Source organism: Pseudochaenichthys georgianus, chromosome 6 (assembly GCF_902827115.2).
Source record: "Pseudochaenichthys georgianus chromosome 6, fPseGeo1.2, whole genome shotgun sequence".
Taxonomy (NCBI): domain Eukaryota; kingdom Metazoa; phylum Chordata; class Actinopteri; order Perciformes; family Channichthyidae; genus Pseudochaenichthys; species Pseudochaenichthys georgianus.
The window spans coordinates 20,266,422-20,284,296 of NC_047508.1; the positions used below are offsets into that span (position 1 = coordinate 20,266,422).

The window sequence follows — 17,875 nt, forward strand, 5'->3', positions numbered from 1 at the left end:
CACCCAGTTTTCCAGTTGGTCTAGCAATATGTTGTGGTCAACAGTGTCAAGCGCAGCACTGAGATCTAATAATACTAACACTGAAGTTCTGCCACTGTCTGTGTTTAAGTGGATGTCATTAAAGACCTTTACAAGAGCAGTCTCAGTGCTGTGGTTTGGACGGAAGCCTGACTGGAACACATCAAAACAGTTATTTAAATGCAAGAAATTACTCAATTGTTGAAAAACAACTTTTTCAATAATTTTACCTAGAAATGGCAGGTTTGATATGGGCCTGTAATTGTTCATTACTGAAGCATCTAGATTATTCTTTTTTAAGAGCGGTTTAATGACTGCAGTTTTCAGGGCCTGTGGAAAAATACCTGAGTGAAGAGATTTGTTTACTATATGAAGTAGATCTGAGGCCATGCAACGAAAAACATCTTTGAAAAATCCTGTTGGAATAATATCAAGGCAGCAGGAGGAGGACTTCAGAAGTTGTATAATGTCCTCTAGGTTTTTATCATTAATCTGATGGAATTGTGTCATGGTGTCAAAGTACAATTGCCCCATGAAAACCTCACCCACCTGAGAAAAATAACCACCATCCAATTCCAAACTCAGTAAACCATCCAAGCATTTAACAAAAATGTGTGCACTGGCACATTTTACTTTGAATAGTTTTTTGTTTCTCCCAAATGTTATATTACCAGAGCCTTACTGTTATTTAAGAACGCCTACATCCAGTGGATAATATATACATTAATTTGGAATTGATTTGATTTTAATAAAAGACATGTTGTCAACCAAAACACTCACATTCACAATATTATTGTCAGAAGTACATTCTGAAAAATGTAAAGCTCCAAAGTCAGAGCTTACAAAGAACATGTGAAGGCAGCACCACACAAGCGTAGGTGGGTTAAGGCTTCTGTAGTAGAAAACAGATGCTAAGAAATGAATCTTTGATGATAGTAATATAACAGGCGTTTAGTTAAGCATTAACCTCAAGAGTTTCACTGATGCGCTAATTGTTACACGTGAACTACATATCCCAGGGAGCCACAGGTCTCTTAGTACCGTTTCCAGGAAGTCGTATGTGGTTGTCAAGCAAACTTTTGCTTCTAAGCAAAGTGATCTCAGTCAGTGAAATGTATTTATATTTTTAGTCTGCAGTTTCCTGCAACAGGTACATATGAACTATTTAAATATGTATAATAATATTGCGTTTAAAGTACTTGTTGGGTTTAGCTTAAAATAAAATATTATTATATTGCCTCCCGCATTTGTCAACAATTAACCATAGCAGTTATGCTAGTTTGTTAGCTAATTTAACGCGAGTTGGATAACGCTAAGCTAGATAAAAATACGATATGACATTAAATGTGATGTCGTGTTTGCTTTGACCAAACAGGTTAAAATAAATATATGTTATTTTGTATGGCAGACAAAGCCCTAAATGTGCTGAACAAAGTGACTAAGGAACAATTATCGGGAATTAAATGATGGTTACACAGTCATCTTTTGTGCTTGCTGTTTAATGAGCCATTCTTATTGTTACTCAGCTAACAACGTGGACAAGCACTAGTCATACATCTGTGATTATAATCTTCCTACTTTTTTTGGAATTTATGTAATATTTGTATCGATTGTATTGGTACAACAAATATAATCATACATAACTGAGCCTTTAAAAAGCGACTCATAGCTGGACTTTTCCTCTTGTTTTTGCAAACATTTGGTTCCTTCCTTTTCGTATTTTTTTCTTTATGATATATTTGACTGATGTGGACCTTTGAGTCCAAAACTGAGTGAATAGATATTTACATCAACGTCTGTCTAGATAGACATCTATGGATAGATGAGTATTTCCTCTACATCCATTTTGTTCATGTCAGGTTCCTGTGAGAGATGAGTTGCTGTCATGGTTCTGTGCCTAAGGGAGTCCGGCCTGGCACAGCTCGGGTCCTCGTCACTGAGCTGAGTGGATCAGGCCACATCAACCCAACTCCTGCCACCAAACCATGTGAGGACGCAGAAGCAGTGGATGTTTCCCTTTCTCCAGAGAAGCTGGTAAATTTGCAGAATGGCCTAAAGATACAGTCAGTGTTTATACCACCAACATTTGTACACAAAGTTTTCCATTGTCTCATTGTTACATGTGGTTAGTCTTACTAATAGGCTTGTTTATTATTAATCAAGTTATAGGTGTCTAAGGTCAATGTTGATGCAACAAACTTTGATGAGTAAACACAACATCCAGTTCATTAAAGGGGCCCTATTATGCTTTTTCGGGTTTCCCTTTCCTGTAGTGTGTTAAATAAGTTTTTGTGCATATACATGGTCTGCAAAGGCTACAATCCCAAAGATGGTGTTTCTCTCTCACACACTCCCCCACATCTGAAACGCCTCCATTGGAGTCCTTTGTTTACTTTCGTGACATCACTACATACTGTAACTCTCGTGCATCTATTGGCTAACGCTCCAACACATTGTACGTGATAGGCTAGGTGGGACATCTCTGGTTTCAGACAGAGGGTGAAAAGAGGTGCTGCAGCACAGGCAGTGTGAGACAAATAAAGCACTTTTTGAACATTAAAGCATATAAGCATGTCACAATAGAGTCACAAAATACTAATATGAAACCTGAAAATAAGGATATTAGGACCCATTTAAATGCTTTTTAATTTCTGTCCCTCAGAAATCGCTGTGTGGAACTCAGGACCTCTCTCACCTGACCTCACTGGAGATCTGCTTGGACACACAAGAAAACACACTGGGTAACTTTGGTAAGAAACAGATACATCTATATTTTGACCATGTGCAAAGTGTGTGTGGGTACTCATTGGGGATCACGGACTCAGTAACTCTTAAAGGTCCCATGTCATGCTTTTCTGGTTATTACCCGTCCCCTTGTGTGTTATGTAGCTTTTTCTGCATGTAAACGGTCTGCAGAGTCACAAACCCTCAAAGTACACCCTGTAGGGAGTAAAACTCTTAACACAGAAAAGACCTGTCTATGCTGCCCCAGAACGCCTCGTTGCAGATTTCTCTTTTTCCATTGTTTACTTCTTGGGTATAGTGACGTATTTCGGGTATAGTGACATAACGTAACGTAACGGCTCCTCAGATTGGTCCATTACGTTGGCTCACTGGTGTGGGGTCGGCGAGACACCGCGGAACTCAGCCTGGGCACACACACAAACTCCCAGCCAGGCTGCGGGTGTGTGTGTGTTTCGGGCTGGGTTTCACTGTCTCGCAGACGGCCACTGGGCTCACAGGGGGGGGGGGCAGGAGCTCCAAACGAGCTCCAACAAGCCGTTTAGGACAGAGAGTGAATACACATATTATACAGAGATGCTGTGTGAGAAACCAATGTGAGTTTGGAGAATTGCACAATATACAATATACATTTATTTTAGTAGACCTCAACAATGGAATTATGATCAGTAGAAATGGCCATGACATGGGATCTTTAAGTACAAAAACAGACATTAAGTTTCTTACACTCTGTACAATGATGATTCATGATATACACTTTTAATAACCACATTTTTCATTTCATTTCAAACCTTTATTTATACAGATAAAATCCCATTGAGATCATTGATCTCTTTTTCAAGGGAGACCTGTTCAAGTAGTTCCACATGAAACATAAACACATAAATAGAACAACAAAAGGACATCATACAGCATCATTTACATAATTATCCACATAAACAGGTACCAATAGCTTCCGATTGACTAGCATCCAACCGAGCTTTAAAAACATTTAGTGGCACCAGATTGTTCAGTTTCCATTTAATTTGCAGACTATTCCAAGACAGAGGAGCTGCGCATCTAAAAGCTGTCTTCCCTAAGACAGTCCTAGCAGTTGGCACATTTAATAAAACCACAGCATTCGATCTCAGGCAGTAGCCACTTTCAATTTCCCGTGAGATCAGGGAGCAGATATAAGATGGAAGTTTCCCTAACATGGCTTTGTATATAAAAATGTACCAGTGACTGAGCCTCCGTACAGTATAGCTAATCATGAACCAGAACTGGATAAGAGACAAATAGAAACATTGCTATGACGCACAGAACACATCCGTTCTTGATTTCCTCTCAGGTGTGCCAACCTCAGTGCAGGATGACTGAGCTGATAATGTTGGAAGAACATCTCCTTTTTGCTCACCTTGCTTTGTCCTCAGAAAATTGTAGATTGCACAACAAGTGCAAGCATGACAGAGCAGTGTCTGTGCATGTGTGAGTAATGTCCCTTTAGGTACTTCTACGTTTAGCTATTTGTCAAAGGCCTGAAAAGGTTATTTTGGAAGTAATTCAAAGAGTTTTTTGAAAACCCAATACATAATCACCCCACTGTTACATGTTTAGTGATTGAAATAGCTTTGTTTATCTAATCATCTTGCAGGTGCTTACTTGCCCAAACTGGTGCGGCTCAAAATGAACAACAGCACAATTTCGTCAGTGAGGTAAGTGTAATGTTATATAATCCAAATCATTATTGTATTGAATTCCTCAATTGCAAACTTTTTCCACGAGAACACGCACATTCAATCTCGTGTTATACGGAAATCTTACTAATTGAATACTACATACTCCGAAAAAGATTCATATCTTGAAACCAAAAATTAAATATGTTGCTAAGGTAAGAGTTAACCAAAATACACAATGAAGTCTGTCCATTATTTTGAGTAAGCGGGTCATAATTACTACAAAGAGATTTGTTGAGTCTTTTAAATGTATTTTTGGAGCTTTGAGCACTACAAGCTATCTAGTTCCATTATATGTTAAGAAAAGGCAGACATCTCTGCAGCTAATGTCTCCATCATTGGGCAACCCACAGTTAAACATTTAAGGTTGATAAAAAAGAGACCAGGTAAGAAGAAAAATGTGTGGCGAAGCAGAGCCAGCCGGACGTGCGCTACCTCTGATAGCATTTTCTGCTCTGGGAGCTGTAGTGGAGAGGGTGTTGAGGAGCTGTAGACACATGGACTGAGACTCAGAGCAGGGCTGTGCTGCAGAGACAAGTGAGAGGCAGAGGAGTGGCCTCCAGATTGGGGGGAGAGAAAAGAGCTTCGAGCTTCAGTAGCCAAGCGATGGATAGCCTTTCCCATGATTCACTGCGTTGCGTAACACTCGTCCCTGCCTCTAAATCAAGCTTGTTCTATTTTGTCTCCTTAGAGACCTGGGAACCACCCTCTCCCGCCTTGAGGTGCTGTGGATGTCCCGCTGCTCCCTACAACACCTAGATGGCCTCTCTACTTTGTCCTCCCTAAAGGTAGAGTCGGAGATAAATAAAAAGTCTCTGTGTTGGGATGAAATTAATGTATTCACAAGTTCATATTTTTGTGCCACAAACTTTAAGACAAAAATGCAATTTCTGATATCAATCAATCAATCAATCAATGTTTATGTATATAGCCCAATATCACAAATGTTACATTTGTCTCAGTGGTCTTCACAGTGTGTACAGAATATCAGTATGACAATACGACACCCTCTGTCCTTAGACCCTCACATCGTACAAGGAAAAACTTCCAAAGAAAACCCAGTTTAAAGGGAAAAATGGGAGAAATCTCAGGGAGAGCCACAGAGGAGGGATCCCTCTCCCAGGACGGACAGACGTGCAATAGATGCCGTGTGTAAATTGAAAAGATAATACATTTGCAACATAGGTAGTCCAAATGTTTGGAAATGCATGTGTGTATAATAGGAAGATGAATCCACGAGGATATCCATCCAGGACCGATGATCCAGGACCACAGCCACGACTCAAGATCCAGCGCTCGCGATCCAGGACACAGGACCGCAGGATCATCCATGACTCCGGATCCCAGCGTATATAGACACCAAAAAGAAAGACATTTGGGGAAGCTGGGTTAATCGGAACATGAGTGTACACGGGTATAGACAGAGAGAAGGAAGAAGTAAGATGTCCCCCGACAAACTAAGCCTATATCAGGAAAACTAGGGGCTGAATCTAATCAGCCCTAACTATAAGCTTTATCAAAAAGGAAGGTCTTAAGCACACTCTTAAAAACGGATAGGGTGTCTGCCGCCCGAACACAAACTGGAAGCTGATTCCACAAATGTGGAGCTTGATAAGAAAAGGCTCTGGCTCCCATTGTACTTTTAGAGATTCTAGGAACAACCAACAACCCTGCATTCTTGGAACGCAATGCCCTAGTAGGACAGTAGGGTATAATGAGTTATTTAAGGTAAGATGGCGCCTGCCCATTAAGGGCTTTGTAGATATTGGGCTATATAATTAAAATGTGATTGATTCATTGAGAAAAAAAAAGTAAGGACATATTCGGAAGAAACGATGATAAGGTTGATTAGCAATTAGAGACCTAAGATTTTTGTTTGATCATTTACATAGTTTCTTTTATGAAAATCCCACACATGTTGCCTTTAATACCTCTCCTGTGTGTTCGTTTTTCAAACTATCTTATAACCTTATCTTCCCCTCTACCAAACTCTTCTACGCTGTATGCATATCCTCTCTCTGTTTCAGGAGTTGTACCTTGCCTATAACAATGTGTCGGACCTGAGTCAGGCGGGCATGCTGGAGAACCTGCAGCTGTTAGATCTGGAAGGGAACGATGTGGATGACCTGGTCCAGATTCAGTACCTGGGGCTGTGTGGCAAACTCCAGACACTAACCCTGGAGGGAAACCCTGTGTGTGTGCTCCCAAACCCCCCTGCCAAACAGGTAGTGTAACATTATTTATAACACAAAATAACAATACAGCTCTACAATGGTGCAGGAATGAGTCCTACAATCTGGAAATTATATTTTAGAATTTCCATTTCCCTTGTCCCAAAGTCAGTAGTTTTTGGATATAATAAAGTCTGTGGTTAACACAGGCTTAAACATGTTGTTCTACGACATAGCAACAGTCTAAAGCTTCTATTTCTTAATAAAAAACAGCGGTTGCTAAACATCATGATAAGGAACATGAGTCTGCCTTTAGCTTAGTGCTGTTGATGTAAAGTCATGCGACCATGGTGTATTGTAAGCCTTACGTTTATTAAGCATTTCACTTCTGGTGATTACATTTACGCTTCAAAAAGAAAAAAGTGTGTAAGTATCATATTTATTTATTTTCTGCAGTTTTCTATAATCCATTTGAAAAATCGCATTTCTTTTTGTCAAGAGAACCAGTGCCAACTTTCTGGTCGACTTACATAAATCATCCTTCATGCACCACTCTATCGTGTCACCATCCAAGCATGATGATGCATTGATGATAATGCAAGGGAAACATTTGAGGAAGTTGCATGTGTCTAGACATTTCACTGATGTGTTATCCAGATTAACATATAACAACAGAATACAAATCATGCACATTTGAATGTTCTTACTTTCTTTTAGGTTTCTAAAAGAACATGTTTAGTTGCTTATATGATCATACTCTCTGTCTAAATTACCTGTGTGAACCCTCTGTCTGAAATGCTCCGTGTTAGCGCCTGTCTCTTTCAGCTCTCGAGGATTGTGAGAAGAATTGCAAAAGTAGATCTCAAGCCATTGGGAGAGATACTCAGATTGGGGGCATCCCAAGTCTGCATGTGACATAGAAAGGGAAGCCATATCTGATTAGCTTGTTGAATCATGTGTCTTCTTACCAAGGCATCCCACCAAAAAAAGGTTGGGTTGTCTCATGCCACAGTTTTGATTGATAGGCACTTCAACTGTTTACCACCATTGACATGTTTTATTAATATGACCACTTTAAAATCCTGGATGTTGTTGAAGCCCACTTGAAAATGCAACTTGTGGTTCTCCTGTAGGTATCATTCAGTTAGATCCTGTGCCGGCCCACTGTCTGCCCTCATGGCTTTATCAGATAATGACCAAAATGTAATTAGCATGCGCTGAGACATGAAAGTATCCGTATGATCTCGCCGCTCTGTGTTTGGGCCTTCAACGCATCAGATGGAACACAGGCAGCAGGAGGAATCAAAATAACCAAACATACGTCGTAATTACAGACAGAATGCTGTATTCCCAAATGACAGACTTATCTGTTTATGTTTGTTTATTTTCTACTCTTTTTCATTATCACATCATGTGCAATGCCTTGTTTAAATGCTGCTGTGACGTAAAAAATGTCCTAAATTTGAATCAATAAAGCAAATCTTATCTTATCTACTTGAAAACTGGCCAATACATTTTGCATAAAGCAGCTCACAATGGACTTTTCCAGAGATATTTGCTGTGGCTGGATATCCAGGGTAGAAGCTTTCCACTTTGTGCTGATTCGAGACACAGTGTGCTGAGTTTTTGTGCCACTGTGAATGTGTTTATTTACACCCACCAGCCGAGCATTAATTAGGAAACTAGGGCAATGAGGGGAGATGCTGAGCTGAATATGCATTAGCCTGTGCTTTGTAGTGACTGAGGGGTTCTTGGATGTGCTCTCTTGCCAAACTATCACCCCTCTTGCTCTTTCTCACTCTCTTTCTATCAAACACACACAAACACACACACACATCCGCTTCCTCTCTAACCAGCCCTCATTCTCCTCCTCTTTTCTCCTTCGTTCCCTCCATGCCAGGCCTTAACTCTCTTTTTCATTCATTGCATCTGTTTGGTTTGATGAAGGGCAATGGTGTTCTTATTGGAGCAATTTGCTGGACTCTCTCTCTTTCTCTCTCTCCATCAGAGAAGTTAAAGGGGACCTATCATGCAAAATCCACTTGTGTACGTCTTTTATACATGAATATGTGTCCCCGGTGTGTCAGGGAACTCACCAAGTGTCAGAAAACACAACCCTCTCTCTTTTCCTCCATACCCAAATCTCTAAAAACGGGGCTGCAACGGAGCTGATACAGATTTGAATTTTCCTGACGTCAGAAAAGGGGTGCTCCGCCTATATGGGCAACTCTCCACCTATCAGGGGAATGGGGGGTTGGGCCACGAACGTGTCCGTTCACACGAGACCGCTCGAAAGCGCTGGAGACGCTGTAGTACATGTGCCAGGCCTGTAAGTGGTGCTGTAGTCACAGAATCAGCCCTGGCAAAAACAGTGCGAAATGAGGCATGGCTAAAATGCATGATCTGTTTGGTATTTTGAAAATAAACCTCCCCGGACATGTTTTATATAGGTATGGCCCTACAATATATTATTCAAATATATAGGTCCACTTCCATTTACACACATTTGAAACCTTCGAATTTTTTTACTGCTATCATGGATTTGTTTGATTCTATAAATAAATACTTTCTTTTTTGGAAACAATTACTTCTGATACGATACGATACGATATACTTTATTGTCCCCGTAAGAAAATTTGTTCTGGGCTCCGTCCAGCAGTTCCGGATGATGATAACATCTCATGTTCAACACATCATGGTTCTTTATAATCTATAGGGCATATTGTAACCTGACGTACAGTACAGCTAAAGTACAGTATACTGTAGCTGAAAAGATTAGTCATATTAGGTTTTTTCCAATTAAGATCTGTGGAGCCATCATACATCATCATTACGTGGATCATTCCAGCACAGTTCTGAACACTGCAATTACTAAATGAGTTGTATTGTCACTGGCACATAAACTGAAACAACAGTCATAAAGACAGCAGGAAAATGAGTTTTCAAGGTAATCCTAAAAAACAACATTATCTATTGCACTTTTCCTACACAAAAGGCTACATGCCATTACACTGGGTTACATATATCTGCATAGCTCAATAGATCAGTCACTTTAAAGAGAGTGAAACCAAACAGTATGTATGGCATCTCATTTCAACAGAATTCAATCAACAATTTCCCTTGTTGTGTTGAGTATGAATACTGAGGCCACACTTTCTTACTAATATCATACCCCAGCCATCATGTAATACTTCATTTATTGTTCCCTTAATTGTCTCTTTAAACACCTGTCACATACATTCTCATTATCTCTCCTCCCTTACACACAGACGGCAGACTATAGTTATCGGGCTGCAGTGAGGGAGTTGATCCCTCAGCTGCGTTACCTAGACGATGTAAGGGTGGAGGAGGACGGGCTGAGCTGCAGCAGCACCATGGGAGAGGACTGGGCCATCCTCCGAAACTCCATCAGAGACTGCAACTCACCTCGCGCCGCTACTGACGACGGTGTGTGTTTGTTATGTTGGTTGTTGATTCATTCAGGGGGACAACGGCTGTTTATTGAATGGGTCACTCACTTCTGTCTTTATAGAGGACACAGCAGACAGTGAATGTCCTTACAGCAGACCCAGCTCCAGTCTCTACGGCGTCTGGCCCCTCTCCTCAGCTGACTCCAGGCCCCACACTGGCTCCAGACCCATGTCAGCGTCCAGGCTTGGGGTTCTCTCCCCTCCTAGGTCCCAACCTGGTTCTGCAGACTCAAACCTAGCAACAGTGGAAGCAGAAACCAGCATCCTGACACATGGTGAGGCCCTTTAATGGCTGTCATTCACACTGATGTTTTCAATTAGATATTTTCAACATCCATCTCCAATGTATCATCGTTTTTACATTTCTTTTCTTTTGGCTTCGGCCCAAGCAGATACACTTTGTAATCTTTACTCAACACTGCCACCAAGAGGACTGTTTTTGTGTTAGAAAACGGTTTGATTTATTTTCCACTTTGTACATTACTTCTCTAATCTGCTGCTTTCTGAAGGAGCTGGCAAGATTCTGTTCTGTGGAAACCCAGTCCAGGCCATACGATCGAGGCGAGAAAAGTTGAAGGTAGGTGGCGTTGGTTGGAAAGAGGAACGACTAAATCACTTCAATAACATCTTGTTGCTAGAAATACAGATCTCTTCTGAAACGTCTCTACCTGTCCTTTCCCAATTTATATTTACCCTGTGAAAGCTTGTGATATGAAGGTTGGGTGGGGGTCAATCTGAGGGTGAGGAGGTGAAGAAAGAAAGGGAAACATTGGGAGAGAAAAGATGGAGGATTGAATAATAATTGCGAGAGAGAAGGAAAAGAGCTAAAGGGACATATGTTGTTTTACGTATTCATTAACTTTGTATCACTGTGGCGCGTCAGTTAGATAGAATATTTTTTAAATGTATTGTAGTTTATCAGATCTCTAATAAATCTACACCAATGTATACCTTTTTACAGTTTCCTGTACAGTCAAGCATTTATAGTGTGTGTGTAGAGGCCATTATAGCCACCTGACACCATCAGCTCGTCTCTATAATGTCAGTATATCCAGAAGGAGCTAATTATTAACAGGAGGACAGAAACCTGAGAGGCCCTGTGGTGGGAGGACACAAATGGTTGGACATGTGTGAAGGGTGCAATAGTGGCAGAGCAGCTTGACATATGGGGCTTCCCCTGCCAACCACATGTTATCGACTGGTATAAAGTATACACGCTGTCACGCTCTTCTCACTGTGTTCTCCCTCTCTGTCTGGCAGTTAGTATCTATAGTTAATGAAGGCTTTTATTCTGTTATATTTCCTTACTTCCTCTCTACTGCCCCTCATGCTCATCGTCCCTCTCTTTGGCCTTAAAGACGGCCCCCAGCAGGTCTACTTTCACCCCCCGTGACCTACCCATCCATGTACCAGAACACTCGTACGACCTTGAGGAGCCAGATTTGAGAGAACGCGTTGATGTGTTTGCTGAGCTTAGATCTTGGAGGGAGCAGCACAGCAAGTACGAACACTCTACACACATCACAGACTTTCTTTAAGGGCTGGACATATACTGAATGATTATAAAAGTACATTTGAATGTCTGGTTACAGAAAATGTATTACAGACACATGGATCACCATTAGCATATGTTTCATTTCCAACCCATGAGGACTTTTTGAAAGAAAGTCAGTGTGAGAAAGCTAATGAATACCTATTAATGATATAAAAAATATACTTTCTAGCAAGAATTCTAGTTTGTTCCTCACTTTAGCTCACAACCTGCCTTCCCATGACTTAAGGGGATGAAACTAAACATCTTTCTACAATTTCTCAGGCGTCTCCAATCCATAGAGACAGGAAGATTGCCCCAGGTCCTGGCTATAATGCATAGTGACGAAGAGGAGGGGTACAATGATGATGAAGAAGAAGAAGGCTTTGGCTGTGTAACGAATGACAGTAGTGATGAAGAACATGGAGCAGAGAAGCATGGTGACAGCAGAGATGCTGCCTCACCAGATTCCTCTTTCCAGTCTCTTTCTCCAGGTGAGTACTCACTTAATGAACATACATGATGATCTTTTATCCACGATAACATCTGGATTAAAACCATAACACATGACATACCAGTAGGTTACCAAGAGTAATGGCAGCTACTAAACCTTCTGTAATGTTTTGTTTTTCAGACCTGCATCATAGAGAAGCTTTATCCCCTGAGGTTGCTCAACTGTCCCTGTCCCCAGACACCACGCTGTACCCTTCCCCCCCTCTCAGCGTCACACTAACTACTGGTATACAGCAAAAGCCATCAGGGGTCCGCGCACGAAGGCTTCGACTCAGCCATACCACCTCAGAACATTTACCTGATTTGAGAAGAGGGGGCTTCTCTGGGTCAGGTGCCGCCACAGGAGACACGGACCTGGCATCTCAGAGGGTCCAGCAGCAGATGGCCGATGTCCGTCTGTTGCCCCTGCCTGCACACAAACCCCACCCACCTCTAGAAAGTGCCCTTGGTAATGGGCTCTTGGATTCATGGTATGGCATTTGAAAGGTTATGGTAGCACACGTTTTTGGAAAAAATAGCTATTTAAGTGAGCATTAAACTTGAGTTTTAAATACAATCGCTAACATTTTGACTTTAAACTTTATTAAAAGATAGATAGATAGATAGATTAGTACTTTATTAATCCCAAATTGGGAAATGTTTGCGTTGCAGCAGCATACAAAGACAAGGCAATGTACATAAACAATCCAAAATATTTCTGAAATAGAAATAAAATAGCTTTAAAAACTTAAAAAATATACATGTGGAAAATACAAATTACAGTAACAAAATAAAGCAGAAATGGGTGATGATACAAATAAAACGTTTGTGTTTTTCAGTGGAGAGTCGGACATATCCAGTATACATTCTGGCCGAAAGCTTCTTCAAACTCCTCAGACGTCCAAACTCTCGGACAGACCATCGATAACTCGCCCTCACACAGCCAGTGCAGCTCTGCAGAAACATCAGCAGCACCTCACACACCAGCCCTGCAGAGGGAGCTCACACCCAGACTGACACCAGAGTGGGCAGATGTCTGGCTGCCTGACCAGTGATCGTTGATCAGTGATCAGTCAAATGCAGGGAGGCCATTAAGGGTCATTCCCCTTATTTGCTCACTCACATGCTCAACATGATTTGAATGATCTGTATTCTTGCCATGTGATGTTCTCTGTCTCTTTTTTAAGCTTAAGATCTATAAGACCTTGAAAGCATTCCCAATAAATGTTTGTAGTGGCCAACATCACAGTCCTCTAACCTAAGTAATTGAGCAATACACATCACAAACTAAAAGTGTAAGTGGATCCCTGAGATGATCAATCTAGTGCTTCCGCGATGCTGGTTGCTTTATAAAGGCTATATGAGCCTGATGAAAAAGAAAGGGGATGTGACTGAACATTTGCATTTCTCAGGTTGAATGAACTTACAGAGAACTCAAATGCCATCTTGTGTTTAACCCAATGTATTTGTTTCTGTATATTCTTTTTATTCCTGAGCCGTAAGGTTAATATATTGTAAAGGATAACTTCATCCAAAATGTCCTGCAGTGACATTGAGTGTTTTGACATGCATGGTGTAACAGTCTAACTTTGCCACTTGAGGGCGCCATCTGTAATCATTTCTGTGAATCAAAAACTCATTCCGTTGTTTAAACCTCCTTGGTCAAACAATTCTTCAAATCCACAACCTTGAAACTCAAGATCTTTCATTTTGTTGACTTGTTGTTCATATCTAATAAAGCATCTACAGTACACCATAGATTTAGAATAAGCGTTTGCAACCCTGCACAATTACAATATAAGACATGATGTATTGACTACAGAGAAATGTAATGGAGCAAATCCAGTCCATTAAGACATCATTGTTTTTGTCTGTGGCATATCCTTTTGTTTTCCTAAAGCTATGGGAAATTACCTCTGCACCATGAAGGACACTCTCTGACTGAATTCATCCTGAGACGTACAGTGTTTGAGGACTGGAGAGGTAGCCATATCTATAATTGTATTAGTTCTTCAGGCACTGCAAGGTGTAAGGCAGGCCCGGTTCCAGAACAAAATGACTAAGGGTGCATCTGAGATTAGAGAGGGTGCAGTGGTAAAGTGCTATTTTTATAAGTGGGGAGTGTACCTAACACCCTCTATGGGGGTCCTCACTTCCTCTGGGGGGGTCCGGGGGCATGCTCCCTCGGGAAGATTTTTTTTTAAAATATTGAAGTTAAAAGCATCAATCTGGTGCACTTTGAGAGCAACATTAAGAGATCTATGGAGCTATGTGCTCTTTGCTTGATTATGCCTTCCCAGTCCCTTTTCACGTAGCCTATAAGAGCATGGCGCCAGTTGTTGTAGCCAGTTGTGGTGAAGGCATCTGACTTACTTGAACCGAAATGTCTTCATGCATAGCAGAAGATGGCATCTTTTTTACATGAATATTCCAGCCAATCTCTGTTTTGAAACCATGAGCTGCAAAATGAGCGCCTCACCCCACTGTACAGGCGAGTTGGGTACTTTTTTAAATATACCTGGGCAGGCTCTGTTTTGCAGAGGTCCTCTGGCACTTGCGGGCCGCCGAGGGGTGGCGGTGTTTGGGGTAACGAAGACGGCTGTGGCTGCTCCGCCTCTGTGGGCGAGGCGGGCAAAGCCGTCGAGTCGGGCAGGAGGACGTTAGTGTCCACGACAGTAACGTAATGTCCCCATGATCTGAACTGTTATTACCTGCAGTAGATGCAGTGTATGCTAGCGATAAGGGCTGGTTGTTTTAACCATTTTCTGATCCATCATTGACTGCTGTGTAAGCACCTTGCAGATGATGAATGTGCAGCGGCACAGGTCACGCGCACCTGACATAATAACGTTACTTACCGTTTAAATTGATCAAATAAATGCAGCAGACAATGTTATTTAACCACAATTACAAATTTATTTTATTTCAACTATATTCTTCTTCTTCTTATTATTATTATTATTATTATTATGAATACTACTATTGTTAGTAATAGTAGGCAAAATGTAATATTTTTCACTTTTAATTTTTTTTACTTTTAATTTTTTTTTTTTTTACTTTTCATTTTTCAAATGAGGGTGCATAACGACTAAACTGAGGGTGCAATGCACCCTTATGCACCCCCGTAGAACCGGGCCTGGAAGGCAATATATATATATATACAGTACACACAGACGTGCAGAAACACAGAAATGCATGGTGTGTGCATTTCCACTCAGCCATGACAGGCTCTTATACAACATGTTGACACATTTCTTATCTCTTAGCATGTCTTTCCATCACGTGACTCGATCAGCTCACAGGAATGCCCTAATTTGCGCCATGGCTTTGCCCCTCTAAGGTGTTCTCACTCATGCTTTCATTTGACTGGTGCTGTTACGTTTCAGGACACAGATGGAGTATGAAAAGAAAGGGCTTCTATGGTGGGAAAGTGTCCACCTACTCTTTCTAAATAGTCTTGTAATTGTACTGAAAGGGGTGATTCTCACAGCTGTTTGGGATCTGGGACCCTCATCTGGCCTGTGAGAAGCTTTCTCCTACTCCTTAGTTATTAACAGATGAGACAAACCAGAAGGGCCTTTTTGTCCTCCTTGGCTTTTTGATGCTAAACGCTGTTAGGAGGATAGCCAGATTAAGGCAATAATAATTATAATGGATAGTAGAGGAGCAAAATAAGTCCCCCTCGTGTCATAAATAAACACATATATTTCTGTCAGACTGAAGTGGAGAAAACTGTGTCAACACATGCTGTGAATAACATTAAAACAAATCTGGTTTATGTGATTCAATTACTGATAGTTACTGATGATAGTTGTAGTTGCATTTCCCCAAAAGGACTATCAAAGCCATCAGAGACAAGAGATTCATATAATATCCTCTTAGATTAAATAGTACTGCTCTTTTGTGTTGTATCTAACTGTATATAACAACATACCAGGTGTGAATCCATTACAGGGAAAAGACAGGACAGAAACGCACTTCAACACTTCACTTTGTGACTGAAAGGGTAATTTTCTTTAAAATCATAGAGAGCTTTCTTTGATTTGTGACGGTAATTTTCCTTGCATGTGTTGTTACTGGAAATACAGTATGAGTTTCAGACAGGCTGCAACAAGGAACATTCCATTTCAATGCAAGATATTAGGCTCCATAACTCTTTTTCAGTGACCATTTCCAACCAACTGCAGACATTGCAGTCCAGAATGTAAACAAATATATAATGCATAGAGTTAATCACATTTCCTCCATCACAATTACTCCTTCTTGTTGGGATGAATATAACTTAATAACAGGTGGTGCTAAATGTGTATGCTAAGGTAGATCCATTTATATGCATTAACTGCCTGAGTTCTGCTATAACGATGTTGCCATACTTTCAAGATACATCAGGTAATTAATTTGAACTAAAAACCAACATCAAATTGAATACATGTATAGATTTAAAAACAATAACTTTAAATGGAGAGGCTCTATCAGCTATAAGTGCTCTCAGTAAATGTTTTGCAAAGCTAAATTGATATAAACTGCAGCTACATTTGCATTTTATGCCCAACCTGCTTCAAAGTCATGTGTTCTGTAACTATATGAGCAGCCAGAGGCACACCTGTTATTCAAGAGGAAGAAAGGAAATGCTGTGGGACTCAGAGAGAATAGTGTTTTCTTTCCAACTCATATTGCATCCATACATTTGAGGAGAAGAAGATGACGGTTTTACGTATGTTGGCAAAGCCTAAAGTCACCCCATCAACATGATTCAGGGATTCAGGGATTGCTTGGCACAGTGACACATTGCAGACAGGATTTCTTAATGTGATTAAAATAAGTGGATGATTATATGATTTCAACTTTTAATGCTGTATCATTTTGTGAGAATGTTCTATTGTGCTTCGGCCAAGACGGGTATTAAAGAATCAAAAAGCAATCATTAAAATAATTCCAGTAAATTAAGTAAGCCCTTGCCAAACTTAAAACATGGAGGTGTTCTGTTCATTTGTTTAGGAAACAGCATTTACTTATTACAGTCATATGTGATAAAACTAAAACATGATACAGATGCAATTAGCACCTCCTGCTTCCAACCCTTCCTCCTTGTAATAGCCTACACACATGCAGTAACATGTTGTAACTTGTATTTAAAGAGAACACTCCCTACGTTTTTTCTCAGTCTATATTAATGGAGCCAATGGCCTCTATAAATGATGTCAAAATGCAGAACATCTCAAAGCAAATCAGATTTAACCTGGGACCTGCAAGAAGGTTGGACCTCAAGTTGTAATCTTGTGATAGTAATAGATCATCCATCAATGTAATCTAATTGCTGACAAATCAGTTAGTAGGCTGATATAAAAGCCTTACTGTACTCATAATCTGTAATAAAATTAAATCTACTGCTGCCAACGTGCCTTGTGTTTGTGGTAATTTCTCAAACTATGTTTTGACACTGGTGAACCAGCTTTTTGTCATATCAGGCAAGGCAAGATCCCAAGTGATCGCCACGCTTATGCTGTTGCCAGGACTGTAATCCTTTATATTTTTTGAATGGTATTTTGTATACATACTTCATAATATCGAAAAAAAAATAATAAGCATTTCTCCATAGACATATAACTTTTTTTTGTTACTTCACTAGGAATCATTTTCACAAACATATTTCATGACATATACTTTTATTTAGAAACTACTGACCGGAAACTGTGTTATTTCTATTTCCTGTGTGGTTTGATACTAGCGGACTTT

The 17,875-nt window shown here is 40.5% G+C and overlaps 1 protein-coding gene across 1 annotated transcript; it reads left to right on the plus strand.

Moving 5' to 3' along the window:
- Positions 1 to 911: 911 nt before the first annotated feature.
- lrrc56 (leucine rich repeat containing 56) lies at positions 912 to 13,382 on the plus strand. The gene is made up of 13 exons (XM_034085606.1): positions 912 to 1,168; positions 1,878 to 2,052; positions 2,681 to 2,768; positions 4,394 to 4,454; positions 5,167 to 5,263; positions 6,503 to 6,700; positions 9,916 to 10,093; positions 10,179 to 10,391; positions 10,626 to 10,693; positions 11,475 to 11,617; positions 11,933 to 12,141; positions 12,282 to 12,630; positions 12,979 to 13,382. The coding sequence occupies exons 2-13, from the start codon at positions 1,891 to 1,893 to the stop codon at positions 13,154 to 13,156; spliced, it is 1,944 nt and encodes a 647-aa protein (XP_033941497.1). The 5' UTR covers positions 912 to 1,168; positions 1,878 to 1,890; the 3' UTR covers positions 13,157 to 13,382.
- Positions 13,383 to 17,875: the final 4,493 nt, after the last annotated feature.